The 17,997-nt window shown below is 40.5% G+C and overlaps 1 protein-coding gene across 1 annotated transcript; it reads right to left on the minus strand.

Annotated features, from left to right (window-relative positions):
- Window positions 1–1,459: 1,459 nt before the first annotated feature.
- Window positions 1,460–17,912, minus strand: nudt5 (nudix (nucleoside diphosphate linked moiety X)-type motif 5). Its single transcript, XM_041203492.1, has 10 exons — window positions 17,741–17,912; window positions 14,163–14,362; window positions 13,776–13,843; window positions 11,221–11,273; window positions 9,388–9,495; window positions 8,237–8,332; window positions 6,489–6,590; window positions 6,095–6,103; window positions 5,358–5,411; window positions 1,460–3,267 (listed from the first exon to the last, which is right to left on the minus strand). The coding sequence occupies exons 2-10, from the start codon at window positions 14,205–14,207 to the stop codon at window positions 3,158–3,160; spliced, it is 645 nt and encodes a 214-aa protein (XP_041059426.1). The 5' UTR covers window positions 14,208–14,362; window positions 17,741–17,912; the 3' UTR covers window positions 1,460–3,157.
- Window positions 17,913–17,997: the final 85 nt, after the last annotated feature.

Raw genomic sequence — 17,997 nt, forward strand, 5'->3', positions numbered from 1 at the left:
TAGAAATTCGGATTAGGCCAGGTGGCTCATTTTTCAGCTAGTGCAGCCATGATGGCCAAGTGGTCTCTTTCTCTGGCGTAAATGTTCTATTGTACTATAATTCTTTGAATCCAACTACCTTGTGGAATGTCCTGCCCTTTGTGGCCAAAGATCCAAGGGGTGAGAATAGGCCTGTTTTGTCACATGAGGACCCATGGCAGAAACACATGACCCTGATTCGATGTCATTCTTGACTCAAGGAACAGCTGATGGTGACTGTTTATTATCCATTCTAGATTGTTTGGCTCTTAATGCTTACAAGACAGAGTAGACTGGGGTTGGCCAGAGAAAGTAGAGGTTGCTAACTCCCTTATGTAGCAAGATTCTCCAAAGCTTTTCCAGATGGTTCATAATTTTTTTGGACAAATGTGGAAACCATCTTGCACACAGATAAACAGGCCCTTCTTGTAATGTTTGATCCCAAGAGGAGCATTCTGACAGTGCAAGACTTCCTCAGTACTTTAGAGTATCATCCTACATTTTATGCTGAAATTGGCTTGACCCTACAACTTTTTGGGTCCAGCAAGAATGGTATCAATTGACTCAAGTTGGCCCTGATTTATATCTGGGAATGTCACTAATCTGTTCTGCTTTCACCAAAATAAGTAATTGCAGTTAAATGTAATGCCAAAGCCCCTGCCCATATCAGTGGTAGTTCTATCCTAAGAGACATATAGAAGCTTAAGTTTCCTGGGTAAAGTACAAGCTAGGAACTCACAAATGCTATCAAAAATTCTGTTAGGAAGCAATACATTCCTTTGTTTAAAATGGTGCAGCATATCCAGGCTGGCACCCTTTATGGAAAACAGATTTAAAGCAAAGTAATCTGTCAGATGCTTCAGACAAAAGAAATCCCAAGATTATGACCAGCAATTTGCTTTGTAGGGAAGGATCAGCATCTACCACAATTCTGAATATTAGTTGATTTAAATCTCTTGGATCAAAGGTACACTTAGGGTAAATATATCTGTAGATCTACAGAGCCTCAAGATTTTATGCATATTGCTGCAATGCTTTGATTTCAAGATGTCTATTCTTCTGCAAAGTTACATTGTATATCATGAAGCCAAACCCAATGTGTACATTTGGATGAACACAGACGACAAATCCCTCTTTCCCAAGATACCAAACTCATTGCTAACACTCCCTTGACATCAGTCATGAAATCTATTATCTTGTTGAAACCACAGCACTAAAAACTGGCTGAAGGAATCATGTGACCTTGAGAAATTGAACATTTAATGTGGAGCATTCTTCAGTGAGTTTACAGATCACACACACTGAGGAACAGAAGAGCATTCTAGTTGACGTAAACCATTAGATTGACTAGTGGTACTCCTATTTCCTATGTTATATGTGTCCTGCTGTTAGTCATAGCTCTTAAATCATTAAATCTGAAAGAGCACCCTTAGGCAATAACTCCATTCTAAACAACTTTAATCATTCCCTCAGACATTTACAGCAGATATATACATAATAGTAAAAGTAAGGTAAAAGTATGGCATTAACCTGCACTGAATCTGTAAAAAATTGATATCTTTAACAAAAAGACTAGTCAATAAAGCTGGAATTAATTATCAAATCAAATGCTATGGCAGTCTGTTCTATTCTAAAACACTGCAACAGTATCTACAGCATGTTTTTTGTTCAATGCATTACTTTTCTAACCTGTTAAAGTTAGTTGCATGGTGCAAAGCAATGTTTTGTGGACCCCATCAGTATATAAAAGCAGCACTAGCAATCCAAATGAAATATTCTCATTTAAGAACAACAAAAATCAACTAACGAATGTGAAGGAAGTATGTCCTGTTCCTGACATTATATCCAGGATTTCGTACCTACTGAGAGTCAGTTAATGATAGGCAAACAAAACAACATTAAAGCAGCTCATGTCAAAAATGGTGTAATGAATCATTTGATGGAGGAATGTTGTGCATCTGTGCAGTTGTTAGGTGATCTTGACAGAATGCTCACATTTTACGGAGAGTTATGTTCACCATGCCACCTGAGAAAGTCCTTATACCAGCCGTCCACCTGGTGAGGGCTGAAACCCATACTCCCTTGTTCCCTGATAACGAACTGGTGACTACTCTTGGTGGGTGGGGAAGAGAGGTGGTGTTAGGGAGACAAGGAAGGTACCTTTGAGGCGGAGATGAGATACATGGGGCAACTAAAGTTTGAACCAAGTCTGCTCTCTGCATCAGAATCAGTAATCCAATATTTGAGACTGGCTGTACAATATACTTGAGGGCACTGAACCTCCATTCTAACTTATTAATGGAGCCCTGGAGGGGTAGGGTGAGTCGGGCCTGGAAGGCTATGATCCCCACAAACTGACTCCAGCTAACCCTCAAGCCAATATCTTAATGGCAGTGATTTTGACTGTACAACAATGGGAAACTTGAATAAGTCTGAATAGAAAGTACACTCCAGACTGGGCAAATAGGAAACCCTGCGGATTTCTGAATACCCTGTCTCTTGATTTGGAGGTGAAAATGGTAATGAGTTTCTTCTTGTGTCAGATAAACAGCTGACCAAAATTAACTCTTCTTAACGCTGATATTTCAGAGTTTTGTTAAGGCCACTGGTTTAAGGCGGCTGCATAAGTCAAATTCCATTACATGGGATTCCAGAGTCTTCTCAATGTTCAGATCACATTCCACATTTCTGTCAAACCAAAAAAGTCTTACCAATAATTTTCAAAAGGAGTTTCAACTATCACTTGACCATCTCACTCTGATCTGCACTGGCCCTGGTCATCAGACCCACAAGCAACTTTCTGCACCAGAGGCAAAAAAATTTGAAAGTTGAGTATGTTTAAAAAAATATATAATTTAATTACTAAGTCCATGCACATTTATCCTTCTGGATTTTACAAGTGCTCAGGGGAAAGGTTGAAATGATGTTGTGATGTCAGCAGCATATTGTGGATATGTTTGTTTTGTGAATAAGACAGTTCAGCAAACCTGGCTTCTTAAATCTAGATAATTATATCAATGTTATTACATTCTAGAAAAAAAAGGTCCATCATTCCTTATTACAAGGGCAGAATACAAAATTTGGGTTAAATATTTCCTTGTGTTGAGCATCAATTGCAGATGAGGGGACCTTTACACCTTCAAGCTTTCAAAACAGGCAACATGTTGGGCTTTGAAGAGGCGTACATCAGACCCATTGCAAAGACATAAACTCGAGCATCCACGACAATATTTTCCTTCTGGAGCATTTCTGCAAAATAAACATCAGTGCACATTTGTGAAAAAGGTTTTTATGCCAATGATGAAATATGAATGGCTGTTTATAACCAAATCCTATGCTGTGATTTTTATTGATTGTCGTCGGTATGTTTCAGCAAACATTTTTTGCAGTTGGTAACTTTAAAAAAAAATTGTCTTGGAATATGGTGTCACTGGCAAGTCCGGCATTTATTGCCCATCCCCAATTGCCCTTGAGAAGGTGGTGGTGAGCTGCCTTCTTGAACCGCTGCAGTCCATGTGGTGCAGGTACACCCCCACAGTGCTGTTAGGGAGAGGGTTCCAGGATTTTGACTTCATATAATGAAGGAACAATGATATATTTCCAGGTCAGGACGGTGTGTGACTTAAAAGGGAAGCTGCAGGGGGCAGCGTTCCCATGTGTCTGCTGCCCTTGTTCTTCTAAGCAGAAGATTTGAAAATTTACACTGGTTCTCACTATTCAAAATTTATCAAGAGAGTATCTATGAAAGACGCAGCCGGCATATTTTCCATCACTATTTTTTATATGCCTAAAATAAAGATCCTTGCTCCAACACACTAGCTAAAAATTACAGATTTTTGAGACAGAAATGTTACTTGCACTTTTACAGAATAAATGTGCCCAACATTGTAGTAACAATGACCAAAGAAGCAGTATTAAAATACCATTTCAACTATAGAGACTTTTGTGTTAAATAGCTAAAGATTCTAATATGTTGCTGCATTAGTTTTGGGGCACTGGTTCTCTACCAGTCAAGAGCCATAGGATCCAACACCAATTCATAAGTCTGCATGAGAAGTGGCATTTGCTAACCTTCATATTTTCACATGCAGGAGGCATTTTTTTTCTCTCGGATACATTTTTACCCTTCCCGACCCATAAACCACCCAATTCCAAACTTCTGCCATAGCCCCATTATTACAAGCCACTAAAAGATAACTTTTTCCCTCCCAGAAGATAGATCATAGCACAATAGGAATATAGGAACATGAGGCTATTCTGTACTTGGAACCTTATCCACTATTCAATTAAGTAATAGCTGATCTTCATCCCAACTCCTCTACCTGCCTTTGTTCCATGCACCTTGAGAACCTTACCTAATAATAATCTACCAAATCTGTCTTGAATTTTTCAACTGGTTCAGCATCCACAGCATTCTGGGGGAAAGAGATGCTGATTTCCACTACCCTTTGTGTCAAAAAAGGTGTTTCTCACTCCTAAATGGCCCGCATCTGATTTTAAGATCATTCCCCCTTGTTCTGGATTACCTCCACCGAAGGAAATAGTTTCTCTACATTTCCCCACCAAATTATTTAACAAATCACTTTAAGGTCTTCAATCAGATTGCCGTCTCAACCCAATGAATACAATCCTCGTTTGTGCGATCTGTTGTCATGATTTAACCCATTGATTTCTGGTATAAATCTAGTGAACTTGTGCTGTACCCACTCCAAGATCAATATAATAGAAGTATCCCTCCCATCAGTTCTGAAGAGACATTTGACTCGAAACGTTAACTCAGTTTCTCTCCGCAGATGCTGCCAGACCTGCTAAGGTTTTTTTCCAGAACTTTGCTTTTATCTATGATCAATATATCCTTGCTGAGATTTCAATACTCACAATGGGATCTGAAGCATCATTAGACTTCTGATTATCACAAAGGTCTGAAGCCAAACTCACCGCACAAAGGAATCACCACCACCCATTCCCCATATCCCCTCAACTTTAAACGTAATCATTCAAATTTGCTAAGTATTCCAATACAAGAACTGTGGGCTCCGTAAGAGTATGGTGATGACATTACACGTTTTTATTATTTCTTTCAAATACTGGGGGAGAAAATAGCAACATGGTGGTTGCACTGAATGGTTCTCACTTATTGCAATAGCATGATCGTGTTCAAAAATCACACGACAATAGCATTTACCAGCCTTCAAAACAGCACTTACTATTACACTAAGTTATGGGAATAACTTATGGAAAACAAAATTTTAGAAACCAACCAGATCACGGTGTTCATTTTGTTTCAAACCAAAACTTCTAATTTAAACATTTCAGGAACAAGAGAAAACTGGTCTTACCATCAAGTTTCTTACGGAGTTCATTCACAGGAATTAAAATAACCTCAATAAACTCTGAGAAGATAAAAAGTCTCAATCAGAAGATAACACACTGCAACAATTTTATTCATAAACCATAATTGAAGCATTATGCCATTTATTTGCGCTAGAGAGAGGGTAGGAGGTGATCTAAAAGGACATCAGCAGGACTGGAGAATTTTAGCTGTATTGAAAGACAGGGTAGGGTGAGGCAGTTTTCTCTGGAACAGAAGTGGCTGAGGGGGGGTTTAATCGAGGTGCGTAAAATTAAGAGGGTCCTTGGTAAACAGGGGAGGAAGGACCCATCTCCCTTGGAAGAGAGATCAATGACTAGGGACATAAATTTGAAGTAGTTGATAGCAGGAATAGTGGGAAGTTGAGAATTTTTTTCACCAAGAGGATGGTGGGTGTCATAGTTCACTGTCTGAAAATATAGGGTGGTAGAGGCAGAAACCCTCCCCAGATTAAAAACATGGATATGCACTTGAAGTTCTGTAACCGCTACAGACCAAGAGTTGGAAAATGGAATTAAGCTGGATCGCCCTTTTTCCGGCTGGCACAGACTTGACAGGCCGAATGGCCTCCTCCTTTGCATTAACTGTCTATGATTCTATGACTTTATGAGATAAGTCCATAACCATACTTAAGAATGAGATAGTCCATAACCATACTTAACCAAGCCAGGCCTCCAGGTTATGTAAATGTGAATGAAAACATACCTCCATCATCTGAAAGGTGAAAAGAGCTCTATGTAATCCATCTGGAAATCACTAGATTCACATTACTACACAAACCACGCAGTTAGTAAATCTGTAATACCGGCGCAACAGAATCTAAACAGCTACAAAATCATTTTAAGCATTATCGGACATTCTACATCAAATAACCTAGACTCGAGGTTTTAGTGTTTGTGCATTGGTTACATTTCTTGTAGATATTTATTTCTTCACTTGGGCTGCTTTAAAAGCACAATCAACAATAACCAAGCTTATGTTTCCAGCATCTTGTCTGAGCCAGATGGTTGTGAGTTCGAGTCCCACATCAAGAGCTGAGCATCTAACCTAGGCTAATTCGTCGCTGTACTAAAACATAACTGTCACATTATCTACTTACCCAGCCTCTGTTTCGGTCTGAGGTTTTCTGAATCATCTCCATTAATATTAACAGTTACATAGTTCATTGTACAGTTGGTCAATCCAGGATCCAGACACAAAGCTAAAAAAGAGGATTCAAGATAGGTTAAAAATTGCTTAAATTCAAGAGGAATTTCCTAACTTGGTACAACAGTGCAAAATACTTTTACAGGTACAATCTGAATACGCTGCATATTGTCTTTGGATTGTGCAGGCTACACAGGAGACTTCTCACTCTCCCGACGGATTCATGGAACACAACGTTGGATCAGGGAAAGCAAAGAAACAGGTGACAGACACTTCCCCCACAACCCTACCCACCCCACAAACAGTGCTCATGTATTTATAAAAAAAGGGAGAGAAAAGGCAATCAGGTTCATTAATCCTGTTCTATCTAAATGTGGTGCAACCATGAAGCTCAAAGAGGAAAACAAAAGTGGCCAATTTAAAGGATAAATTTGGAAAATTCCTCTGACTCTAAGACAGGCTTGTCCAACCTTTTCGCATGGTGGTTGTGGGGCTGGTGGTTGGGGTGGTGGTTGGGGGGGGGGGGGGGGGGGGGGGGGGGGGGGTGGAGGGGAGTGGGGACACATTTCCATTTTTTTCTCACCTAAAGGGCCAGTGAGCAAAGTTTGGAAAGACAAGGTTTGGCACGACATTAAACATGAAGAAAAGCAGTAGCTTTCTGAGCAAAGTTAAAGCAGTGTCAAAGCAATAAATTGATCATTTAAAAAAGAGTCATTAATAAAGATGAACATTAGAGTGTGAGAGGGTCAGAGTGTGCGTCTCTCTCTCTGTTCCCACCCATCCCCACTGAAACCCTCTCTTTTTCCTGAGCACACTCACTGTCATCAGTGTTTGCTGCTCCTCCAATCAGGCTAGTGAGCCAATCAGCAGCAAACGTGGGAGAGAAACAGCCTGTGACTGGAGGAGCAGCCCCTTGCAGAATCTTCCACTCAGCTTCCTTGCCTTAGCGGCATTTTGAAAACAGGCTCCACGGACCACGATAGATGGGCTTCAATAAATATATGTATCTCCGATAGATCTGGCCCATGGTCCACGGGTTGGACAAGCCTGCCCTAAGACAATCAAGCAGGCATCAGGAGTTGGTTAGGAACTCATAATTACACTTAATCACAGTTAAGGAGAAACACACCAACAATTGGAAAGCATCACCTTCTTAGGAACTTGCCACATTCCCTTTAAGAGGATTTATTTACTTCCTCTCTATTATACTTAGAAAGATTATTTTTCTAATATACTTAAAATGTAACAGCCGTTGGGAAAGGTTTGATGAAAGCTAACTTTCACCTATTTTTTATTCTGCTTCAAAATGTACAACAGGGCTACAATGCAAAACAGGCAAGAATGGGAACGATTAAATTCAGTGTACATCTAAAAGTCTTTCCCAATTTCTCCACAACCTCTACCACCTAGATGGACTAGGGCAGCAGACGCATGGGAACACCACCACCTGGAAGTTCCCCTCCAAGTCACTCACCATCCTGACTTGGAAATATATCGCTGTTCCTTTGCTGTCGCTGAGTCAAAATCCTGGAACTCCCTCCCTAACAGCACTGTGGGTGTACCCACACCACACGGACTGCAGCGGTTCAAGGTGGCAGCTCACCACCACCTTCTCAAGGGCAATTAGGGATGGGCAAAAAAATGCTGGCCTAACTAATGACACCCACATCCTGTGAATGAATAAAAATAAAAAATTCAAACCTGGCGATGTTTCCATGATCTCTCCTCTGTATCCAGTTTCTTCCAAAAGCTCTCGTAAAGCAGCGACCTCTGCAGTTTCACCATCATCTATGAGACCTGAGAATAAAGCATATGAACACAATTATACCACTGAACAGTAGTGAACCTAAACACAGTGCAATCATGATACTGTAACATTACCAAATCTTTTAATTCACAATGAAATGTTATATATTTGATCAAATGCATCATACTGATGTGGTGTACCATTTACAAAGACTTACTTATGAGATTTTTTAAAACTAAAATTAAGAAAGCTTTTATGGTTTCACTCGGAGTCCTCTTGTGCCAATTAATACAAAACTGGTCCTTTGTGAAGAATTTAGTGATACTGCTCCATCTCTCTCACAATCTTTTGAAACAGTACAAAAAGAGTAAAGAAAATCAGGCTCTCCAAGTCCTTCACGTGACTTTTAAAAAAAACCCTTCTTAGCATTCAAGGTGACAATTGTCAGTGCTCTTGAGGAACACTTCCAATGAAGTACTTTTGGAATGTAATCACTTTTGTAATGTAGGAAACATGGCAGCCAATTTGCACACAGCAAGAGCTAACAAACAACAATGTGATAATGGCCAGTATAATCTTTTTGCAATGTTAATTGAGGAATATGTCATGACCCAGGGCACCAGGGACAACTCCCTGTTCTTCTTCAAAATAGGTCTTTTAGATCTACCTGAGAAAGCAAACAGGTTTAACATCTCATCTGAAAAACAGCATTTCCAACAGTGCAGCATTCCTTCAGTACTGCATTGGACTGTCAGCCTAGGGTTTTTTTTTTGCACAAAGCCTGGAGTCACCTTCTGACTTAGAGGTGGGAGTGCTACCAACTGAGCCACAGCTGACACTTTTGGGAACTATGTGGCATTCACTCATTATCCATGCTAGAAAAGGAGTCAACGAAACTTGGAAATAAAATGTAGAATACAAGAACAAAAAAAAAACAAAAAAAAACCTTCAGGTCATTACTGGAAGGACAATAAAATCTGACATTTCAGAAAGATATGAGGACATTTGTGACTTTTTGAATCATTTTTCCCCACAGTCTTCTCACATCCATTGTTGTTAAATTAAAATTATCTGAATGTATTCAAGTAAACACATATTACATCACCTGCTGGTAGTTCCAGGCAGTAGCATCCCATTGGCGGCCTGAACTGTTTCACCATAATCAAACAGTCATAATGCAGAGTTTTTTTCAGCACAGCCAGTACAGCTACTCCTAAATATTGGAGAAAACAATGGAGTGTCACAACTTAAGCTTTCAAACTGATAAGAACTTAAAGGATAGAAGCAATAGTCCATATGGCCCCTCAAGCCTTCTCTGCCAAACAATAAAGGTCAGGACTCGAAACATTAACTCTGTCTTCCCCTCCACAGATGCTGTCAGGCCTGCTGAGTTTTTCCAGCATCTTCTGTTTGTGTTTCAGATTTCCAGCATCCACAGTACTTTACCTTTATACAGCCAGGTCCTGGCTGAAATTCTACATCAACTCCTTTCCATCCTGATCCCCATATCACCTGGATTCCAAGAATCTATCCATCACGGTCTTAGACGTAGTCAAATGATTAAACATCCACAGCTCTCTGGGATACAGAATTCCAAAGATTCACAAACCTCAGTGAAGATATTTCTCCTCACCTCAATCTTAAAAATGGCTGTCCCTCATTCTTGGTCTGTGAGCCCTAGTGCTAGACCCTTCTGTCAGCAGAAACAACATCTCAGCATGTCCCCTGTCAAACCCTTACAGAATGTTACATATCTCAATGAGATCACCTCCTATTCTTCTAAACAGGAGACAGTATAGGCCCAATCTACTCAAACCTGGACGTTAATGTATTAAGAACAATGCAGATGCACTAATATGTGGTCAATCCAGTGCCTTTTAAGCTAACTTCAGGCATCCATTTTCTCAAGCTAATAGACCTTTAACATTTGTTTCAGACATCAACTCTTCATAATGGAGTGTGGCATTGATTTAATGTAGAATTTTACCTCCCTGAGATCAGTCATGACAAAAGACTGGTGGCTGCGCAGGCAATTACTTTTTTTTTTTTTAAGAGCACATTGTTCTTAAACAGAAGAGAGGAAAGTGGCAACAGCCAAGTGTTCATCTGCTGTTAGCTCTAAAATTGCAGTCTGAGCATGGGAGCAGAAAGGGATGAGGATAAATACAACAGCAGCTGTTGCTTTTCTCAGTACTTAATAGAACATCAAATCAGTCTCAGAAAATCAAGTTTCTGAATGGTTAATCTTGGAGTGTTGATGTAGTGGGTAATAGTTTTTGGAATAATATAGCCAGGAAGTTCGATTCTTAACTTAGTGTTAAGTTTTTTTTGTTGCAAATACATCTCATACAATCTCCTTCAACCAACAGTAATCCATAATTTTCCCATGGGGACAAAAAATGATTGAGCGAAATGAGATAGGGTTTCAGGTAACCTTTATATTTTCGATCGGATTTTATCAGCGAGTTATTGAACTGGGTGGTGTGGCTGAGAACCAATAAAACTCACCCACAGCACCGTAGCTAAATTCAAGTAGCCAGACATCAGAACTGAACAATTGGATGGCTGGAATGGCAGTCCAATATTGTAACTAGTGTTACACTAGTTATATACAGGTATAGTCAGGCCTAGATATATGTCAAATTTCCCATGGAAATGCTTGTCGCATAAGATTTTTTCTGGGTGTAGCAACTTTAGAGGCAATGCTATCATAATTAATTGTATAGTGCAAATGCAACCTGACACCGTAACAAAGTGAAATGAGACAGCAATTTGTACTTCACTTCAAGCCTTTCTACCTCTAACTCTTCAAGTCAAACTGATCACTGAGCAAAACATTCCTAGCTATAACTAAACAGTATTCATGCAGGGAACATACCAACAGGGAGGAAAATAGATATGAGCAATAAACTGTTGAGAATTTTACTTGATAACTTACCATCAGAATTACTGTTAGGTTTTCTGGTTGTTCGTTTCACTGTTTCCCAAACCCTGTTATGCCGAAATTTAAAAAAAATATATATATAAAAATCCTAAAATAACAGTTGATGTCTTTAACTTAGAAAAACGTCCCAAGGTTCTTCTTCAAGGTGTAAATCAGACAAATAAAGAATGTTAAGCCAGATATTAGGAGAGGTAAGAGGTAGGCTTTAAGGGGGTTTTGAAGGAGAAGATTCTGGTGGAGACAAAGGGGCTTTAGTGAGGGGATTCCAGGCCAAGTGGTTGAAAGCACAGCCGCCAATAATGGGAAAAGGAGAGGGATACTTGAGGCCAGAGACAGCGGAATACACAGTTGTTTGAAGAAAAGGTGTAGCATTGGAATAGATTACAGTTAGGAAATAAAAAGGAATACATTCAAGAATCCTTCTATGAATTACATCCATGGGACTTAGACCTTAGTCTAAGAGACATGAGAAGGAGAAGGCTGGTCCATGGAGCCTGCCCACCATTCAGTATGATGGCTGATCTGATTGTGACCTTTGACTGCAGTTTCCTGCCTGCCCCCACTTAACTCCTTTGTCGATCAAAAATCTGTCCAACTCAGCATTAAATCGATTCAATGACCCAGCTTCCACTGCTCTCTGGAGAAGAAAATTCCGAAGTGTGAAGAAATAGGCACTTACCTGATTTCCAAGTGGGGGGGTCAGGAACTACAAGCCCCGATGCGCACTGGGAGCTTCTGCACCACGTGCAAATCGGGAAAATGGAAGAGAGTGAGGGGAGAGAGAGAGAGAGACTCGGGAGAGGAGCAAAAGAAAGAGGCTCCAAGTAGTAAAGGTGTTGCAGTTGGCAGGCTCCAGGTAGTGAGGAGAAGCTGGAGAGCTGAAAAGGTAGTGGAAGGTTGCTGACTCCGTGCTGCAGGCTGTAGAGACAAAGGTAACCCTTTGGAAAAGTGCTGTTCTGCTCCGAATGGCACTTGACTGAAGATCTGAAATTGTGCCTATTAATTGGTGCTGGAGTGAAGACTCAGGAATCTAGAAGAACGTCACCTCTGGAGACAAGATTGAAACCCTGGGAGGCAAGGAGTGACTGAGTCACAGTGACGTTTGGTGGGAATTCCAAGGCTAGATCTTTGAAAGGGGAAGAGTGAAAACTTGCAATCCCTCATATGGGAGGCAGAATTTTAACAAGATTGTGTAACTGACAGTGAATGCCGACATCTGGGTAGGTTGCTGAGAAATCTGTGGGATCTATTTTGCTTCTGTTTGCTATTTAATGTGTAGTGCGGGTATTAGACACAATTTGCCTGTTAATCCACATTTACTTCATGTTAATCCTGAATGTTATTAAGTATGACATAGATATTGTTAATCTTTTTACTTTTCTGACTTTAGTATAGTAAAGTTTATTTTGTTTGTTCCAAAACTGTGGAATCCTGTGGCTTTATTCCCTTAGTAAGTACCCGAGATATAAAACGTTGTCTACTTTAAATAAAAAAAGTTACTGATCTCTGACCAGATTGTACCAAAAACCTGGGGGTCTGGTCCAGGATCATAACAAGAAATTAATGGGCCTCAGAAGAAATTCCTCATCTCCATCTTAAACGGGAGACCCGTTAATTTAAAACTGTGCCCCCTAATTTTAGATTTTCCGAGAGGAAACATGCTGTCAGGTTCCCTCAGAATCTTGCATGTTTCAATATCATCTATCATTCTTCTAAACTCCAATGATATAGGCCCAACCTGCTCAGCCTTTCCTCATAAAGCTAAACTCTTCATCCCAGGAATCAACCTTCTCTGAGCTGTTTCAATGCAAGGATATCCCTCCTTAAATAAGGAGACAAAAACTCTGCACAGCACTCCAGGTGTGGTCTCACCAATTCCCACAGAGCTTCCCTACTTTTAAACTCCACCCACCTTGCAAAAAGGCCAACATTCCACTTGCCTTCCTAATTACTTGCTGTCCTTGGATACTAACTTTTTGTGATTCATCTGCAAGGACACCCAGATCTCTCTGTACCACAGCATTCTGCAGTGTCCCTCCACTTAAATAATATTCTGCTTTTCTGTTCTTCCTGCTAAAGTGGACAACCTCACATTTTCCCCACACCTCATACTCCAACTGCCAATTTTTTTGCCCACTGATGTAACTTCTTTGCTGGCTCCTTCATCCACCTCACAAACTGCTTTCCTACCTATCTTTGTATCATCAGGAAAATTTGGCTACAATACAGCTTGTCCCTTCAGCCTAGAAGATTGTAAATAGTTGAGACCCAAGCAAGCGTCATTAGTCACACCACTTTGATTTCACAGGTTAATCACCTATTGTTCTGAGTAATGCAGCAATAGGAGTGCACAGCTATTCTTCTCATCTTATGAACTACTTGACTATGAGCAGGTTTTCCAGCATGTATTTCAACTACAAAATTTAGCTACATCTTCTTCCCAGCCACCTTGATTTTAACCCTCTCTTCAAGTTCCAGATCTTGCACGATGAGAAATTCTTTATCAAGTGGTGGCAGAATAGCTCAAGGAAATGGTTTTTTCCACCTACCTGGTTTTGCCAGTAGGATCAATGTAAGTTGTCTGTAAGAGTTGAGCCCATTTGCCTTTTGCCACTACCTAGGGAATGAATTAACAGCACATTCAACAGAGCAGAATTAGTTTGGTTCCACTGGCTTTATCCTGCGAGTACAGACCAGGAAGATACCAGACTGATCCCTGGTCTATGTAGCTAGCTGATTTCACCTTGCACAGTGAATGAACTGCTAAAAATGGCTTCAGTATTGCACGGTTAAGTAGCGGGAGGGGGAGTGTTCAGGCTGGAAATGCATGACTATGAATGCCAGCTGAAGATAGAATCAGTCGTAGAGTGTGATGACCATACAATTGAGTATCATGTATGAGATCAGAGTACAATGTAATTTTAACACATTCTTACCTCTTCTTTGATGATTGATTGTTTAATAGGATTATTTGTTGCCATGTTTGTTGATGGTTCCTGAAGTTGATATTTAACTTTTCTATTTGCAGAACGATAGCAAATTAAAATGGACCCTTGGACTCAGAGCTAGTGATCTATTGTTCCTTTTACCGAGTTCTGGCCAGGTTGCTCTGCTCTCTCCCCAAAATTCTCTCAATCTACAAAGCAAACAGAAAGCAGTAAGATTTGGTACAGCCAAATATTTGCTAAAACATCACCAGCATAAAATAATTCACAACTGTCACAGAAAGTAAACAATAAAAGGTATTTCTGTACCACTGTCTCTCCTCTTAAAACTCCTGCAGCTCAGAAAGCTGCATAGTCAGAGCTGTGGGACTTATCAAAGGCATTAATATAAATCTACACAATCAGCAACGCAACTCACATGGCACTGACCGGCCTGGACATAAAGAAATTCAAACTTTCTCCAAAAATAACAGAAAACTGTGTTGCTAATGGACGAATCACCTCACAACCCAAAAAAACCCAACTTATCCAAGATGAAGCAGTAAGTTCAAGTAAACTCAAGCACCACTGTTGCAGTTAATAGTCACACTTGATACCAAAAGACTCAAACCTAATATACCATTAAGATATGATGCACATACTAAACCCACATTTTCTTTACATTTCTAATGATAAAGTCATAAAGATTCCCTCAGTAAGTGAAATAGCTTTTCTTTTTATTTCTCACAGATGATTTTACATTCTCACTCCTGTTAATATTTTGAGAAATTGGGCCTTGTTTTTGCCTTAAGAGACTGAGCACAATAGGACGACTCTTTACATAAAATTACAGAAACCCACCATTTGGCCCAACCCATGGGTGCCGATGTTTACCCCCCACACCAATTGATTAAATCAACAAGGTGTTCCTTTTACCTGAAGGTAGGGTTATGGTTCCCCAAGGCTAGGCTTTAGATGAGAGCTTAGGATTTGAGAGTCAGGAGGTTTGAATTCATGTCCACAAACTCACCCTTTCAGCAGAAGTCATGCTAGCTATCAGGAGAAGGAAGCTCTCTGCCGATTTAGCTGATCTCAGCCAAAGCAACAATGAGAATCTACAAGTATCCCCCAACGGAAATGAGGAATTTATCCTTCTGGACCCACTAGAAAGTTTCCACCTCTGGCCACCAGGCAAAGGCAGGTTTAGCCTTATCTGTGATGTCTCACTCAGTTGATTAGCCTGTTGACACATATCTGGACTCTTTGAGGTGAAGAGAAATGTTGTAAGAAGGATGGTCCAAAAACCATGAAACAGCTTTAATCAACAAGAAAAAAATAGTGGCTTATCAAGCTACAAAATGGAGAGAGGTAAGAAGATGAAACAGTTATTTACATGTGATGAAATCTTTCAATGCCAAAATAAAAGTAAAATACTGTGAACATTGAAGATCTGAAATAAAAACAAAAAGTGCGGGAAAAACTTAGCAGGTCTGGCAGCATCTGTGGAGAAAGTAACAGAGTTAAAGTTTCGAGTTCAACATGATTCTTCTTCAAAACCTGAGTTTTCCCAGCACTTTCTGTTTTTAAACTTTCAATGCTAGATTGCTTGCATACTCCAAAAACACTGTGCAATTCTATGGCGCTCTCTCTCTCACACACACACAGGACACACTTTATCCTCCATTTTCCCTATTTCTCCTACTCGGCAGATACTGATTTCTGTACTAAATGTAAAGGCATACTAAAATGCAAAGATTTTAAGAAGGTGATGCCATATGGGGTGGGAATTCTCAAGGAACAGGAGCATAGTAGCTGAAAGAGAGCCCATCAATGGTGGAGTAGGGAACCAAAAGTAAAAGGTGCATGCAAGAGAGGCTAGAGAACATTGCCAAGAAACAAGCCCGTAGGGTACATGTCATGAGAGAATTAAAAATCTTTAAGGACTTATATCTTGAACCTGAATTTGCTAGGGTATACTGAGCCAATGGTTGAACGCAGTGTGACTTTCTGTGGATGAGGAAATGGATTGTGGCGTCCTAGATGAGTAGTTAAATGTGGAAGGTTGAAGTAGACAGGCTGACATGAGTGTACCAGCTGAGGGAGAATTAAAAAAGCCTAATCCCGTTCCACTATCACCTTTATGCTCGCTGATCAACACTGGCTTCCAGTCAAGCAATGCCTTGGACTTTAAAATCTCTCCGTGGCCTCACACCTCCCTATCTCAGTAATCTCCAGACACAACTCTCTGAAATATCTGTGCTTCTCAAATTCTGGCCTCTTCATCATTGGCAGCCACACCTTCAAAGGCCTAGGCCCCAAGCTCTGGAATTCCCACTCTAAATCTGTCTAACCTGCTTTCCTCTTTTAACATGCTCATTAAGACCTATCTCATTGACCAAGATATTGGTCATCTGCCCCAATACATATTTCATTTTACAATTACCTGGAAAAACTCAGCAGGTCTGGCAGCATCGGCAGAGAAGAGTTGACGTTTCGAGTCCTCATGACCCTTCAACAGAACTAGAACCTAGTTCTGTTGAAGGGTCATGAGGACTCGAAACGTCAACTCTTTTCTTCTCCGCCGATGCTGCCAGACCTGCTGAGTTTTTCCAGGTAATTCTGTTTTTGTTTTTTCATTTTACAATGCTGCCTCCACCACCCTCACCATGAAGCACCGTGGATATTTTATTATATTAAAAAAAGTGTTGTTACGTAAATACAAATTGCTGTTGTACTAGTAGTGAGGAGCCATCTTAACTGATTCTTAATCAGAAGATTATAGGTTTTGGCCCTACAATGAGGTTTCAGTTCAGAAATGAGCCTGTCACAAATTTGCAATGCCAATGAAACACAGCATCAAAATCCCCTCTACCTGTCCTGATGAATGTCTAGGCTCACAGGGAAAAGGGCAGGTCACTTCTTCTGCCACATTCCTGGCCAACACTCTTCCCTCAAACAATTATCACCCCCCACCAGAACAAAATATATTAATAATAAGCAAAAGGAATGCAAGTATTGTTAAACAGAACTAAGCCCCCCCAAAAATGAGAGGCTTTAAAACAATTAAGTTTAAAATTAAAGAGATTAAATGGAGTGCGGGTGTGAAAAAGAAGTTAATGTCATTAGAGCCATTTTAACAAAAAGGCAAGCCAGCCGCAATCGCATAATTGTACACACTCAAGGATAAGACTTCCTCCTCCTCATCCTCCTCCTGTTAGGAACTAAGGGCGTGTGTCATTTTAGCTGAACGCATTTTTAAAAGCTAACGTTTGCAGTGGCAAGAATGAAATGGACGAGGTGAAGAAAATTTAACCAAGTTTAAGTTGCCTCAAGCTGTTCAGGTTGAGGAAGACATCAATTCTCCCCTAAAGCTTGCTCTTAAAACCCAACCAAACCTTAAAGGAACTGGTGGGAAAGAGGAGATTCCCGTAAAAATTTAAACGAGGAGAAAGAGAAACTAGAGCCCGTGAACACTTAAAGGATTAGATGTTTAAAGGTTGAGGGTTAAGATTTCACACAGGCTGCAATACCTGACAACTGGCGCTTCTTCTACCAATACTGACCGAGCGTTAAATCAACCATAAAATTACCTGAATTATCATTAATTAAGCGACTCAACAGTTTGAGGGAGGGGGAGGGGGGGGGGGGGAGGAAGGGAAAGGCAGTATAATCCGCTGTTGTACCAACAACCGAGAGGATGCAGCGGAGAATGATCCAGAAAGGATGAATTTATAAGACCAGCGTGTGCGTGCGCGTCGGTAACCCCTTCCCCCCCCCCACCCCCACCCCCACCCCCGGAACCTTCCTGTGGCGCTGAGACCTCGCCCTGGGAGCGGGCGGAAACGCG

Source organism: Carcharodon carcharias, chromosome 13 (genome assembly GCF_017639515.1).
Source record: "Carcharodon carcharias isolate sCarCar2 chromosome 13, sCarCar2.pri, whole genome shotgun sequence".
Lineage (NCBI taxonomy): Eukaryota > Metazoa > Chordata > Chondrichthyes > Lamniformes > Lamnidae > Carcharodon > Carcharodon carcharias.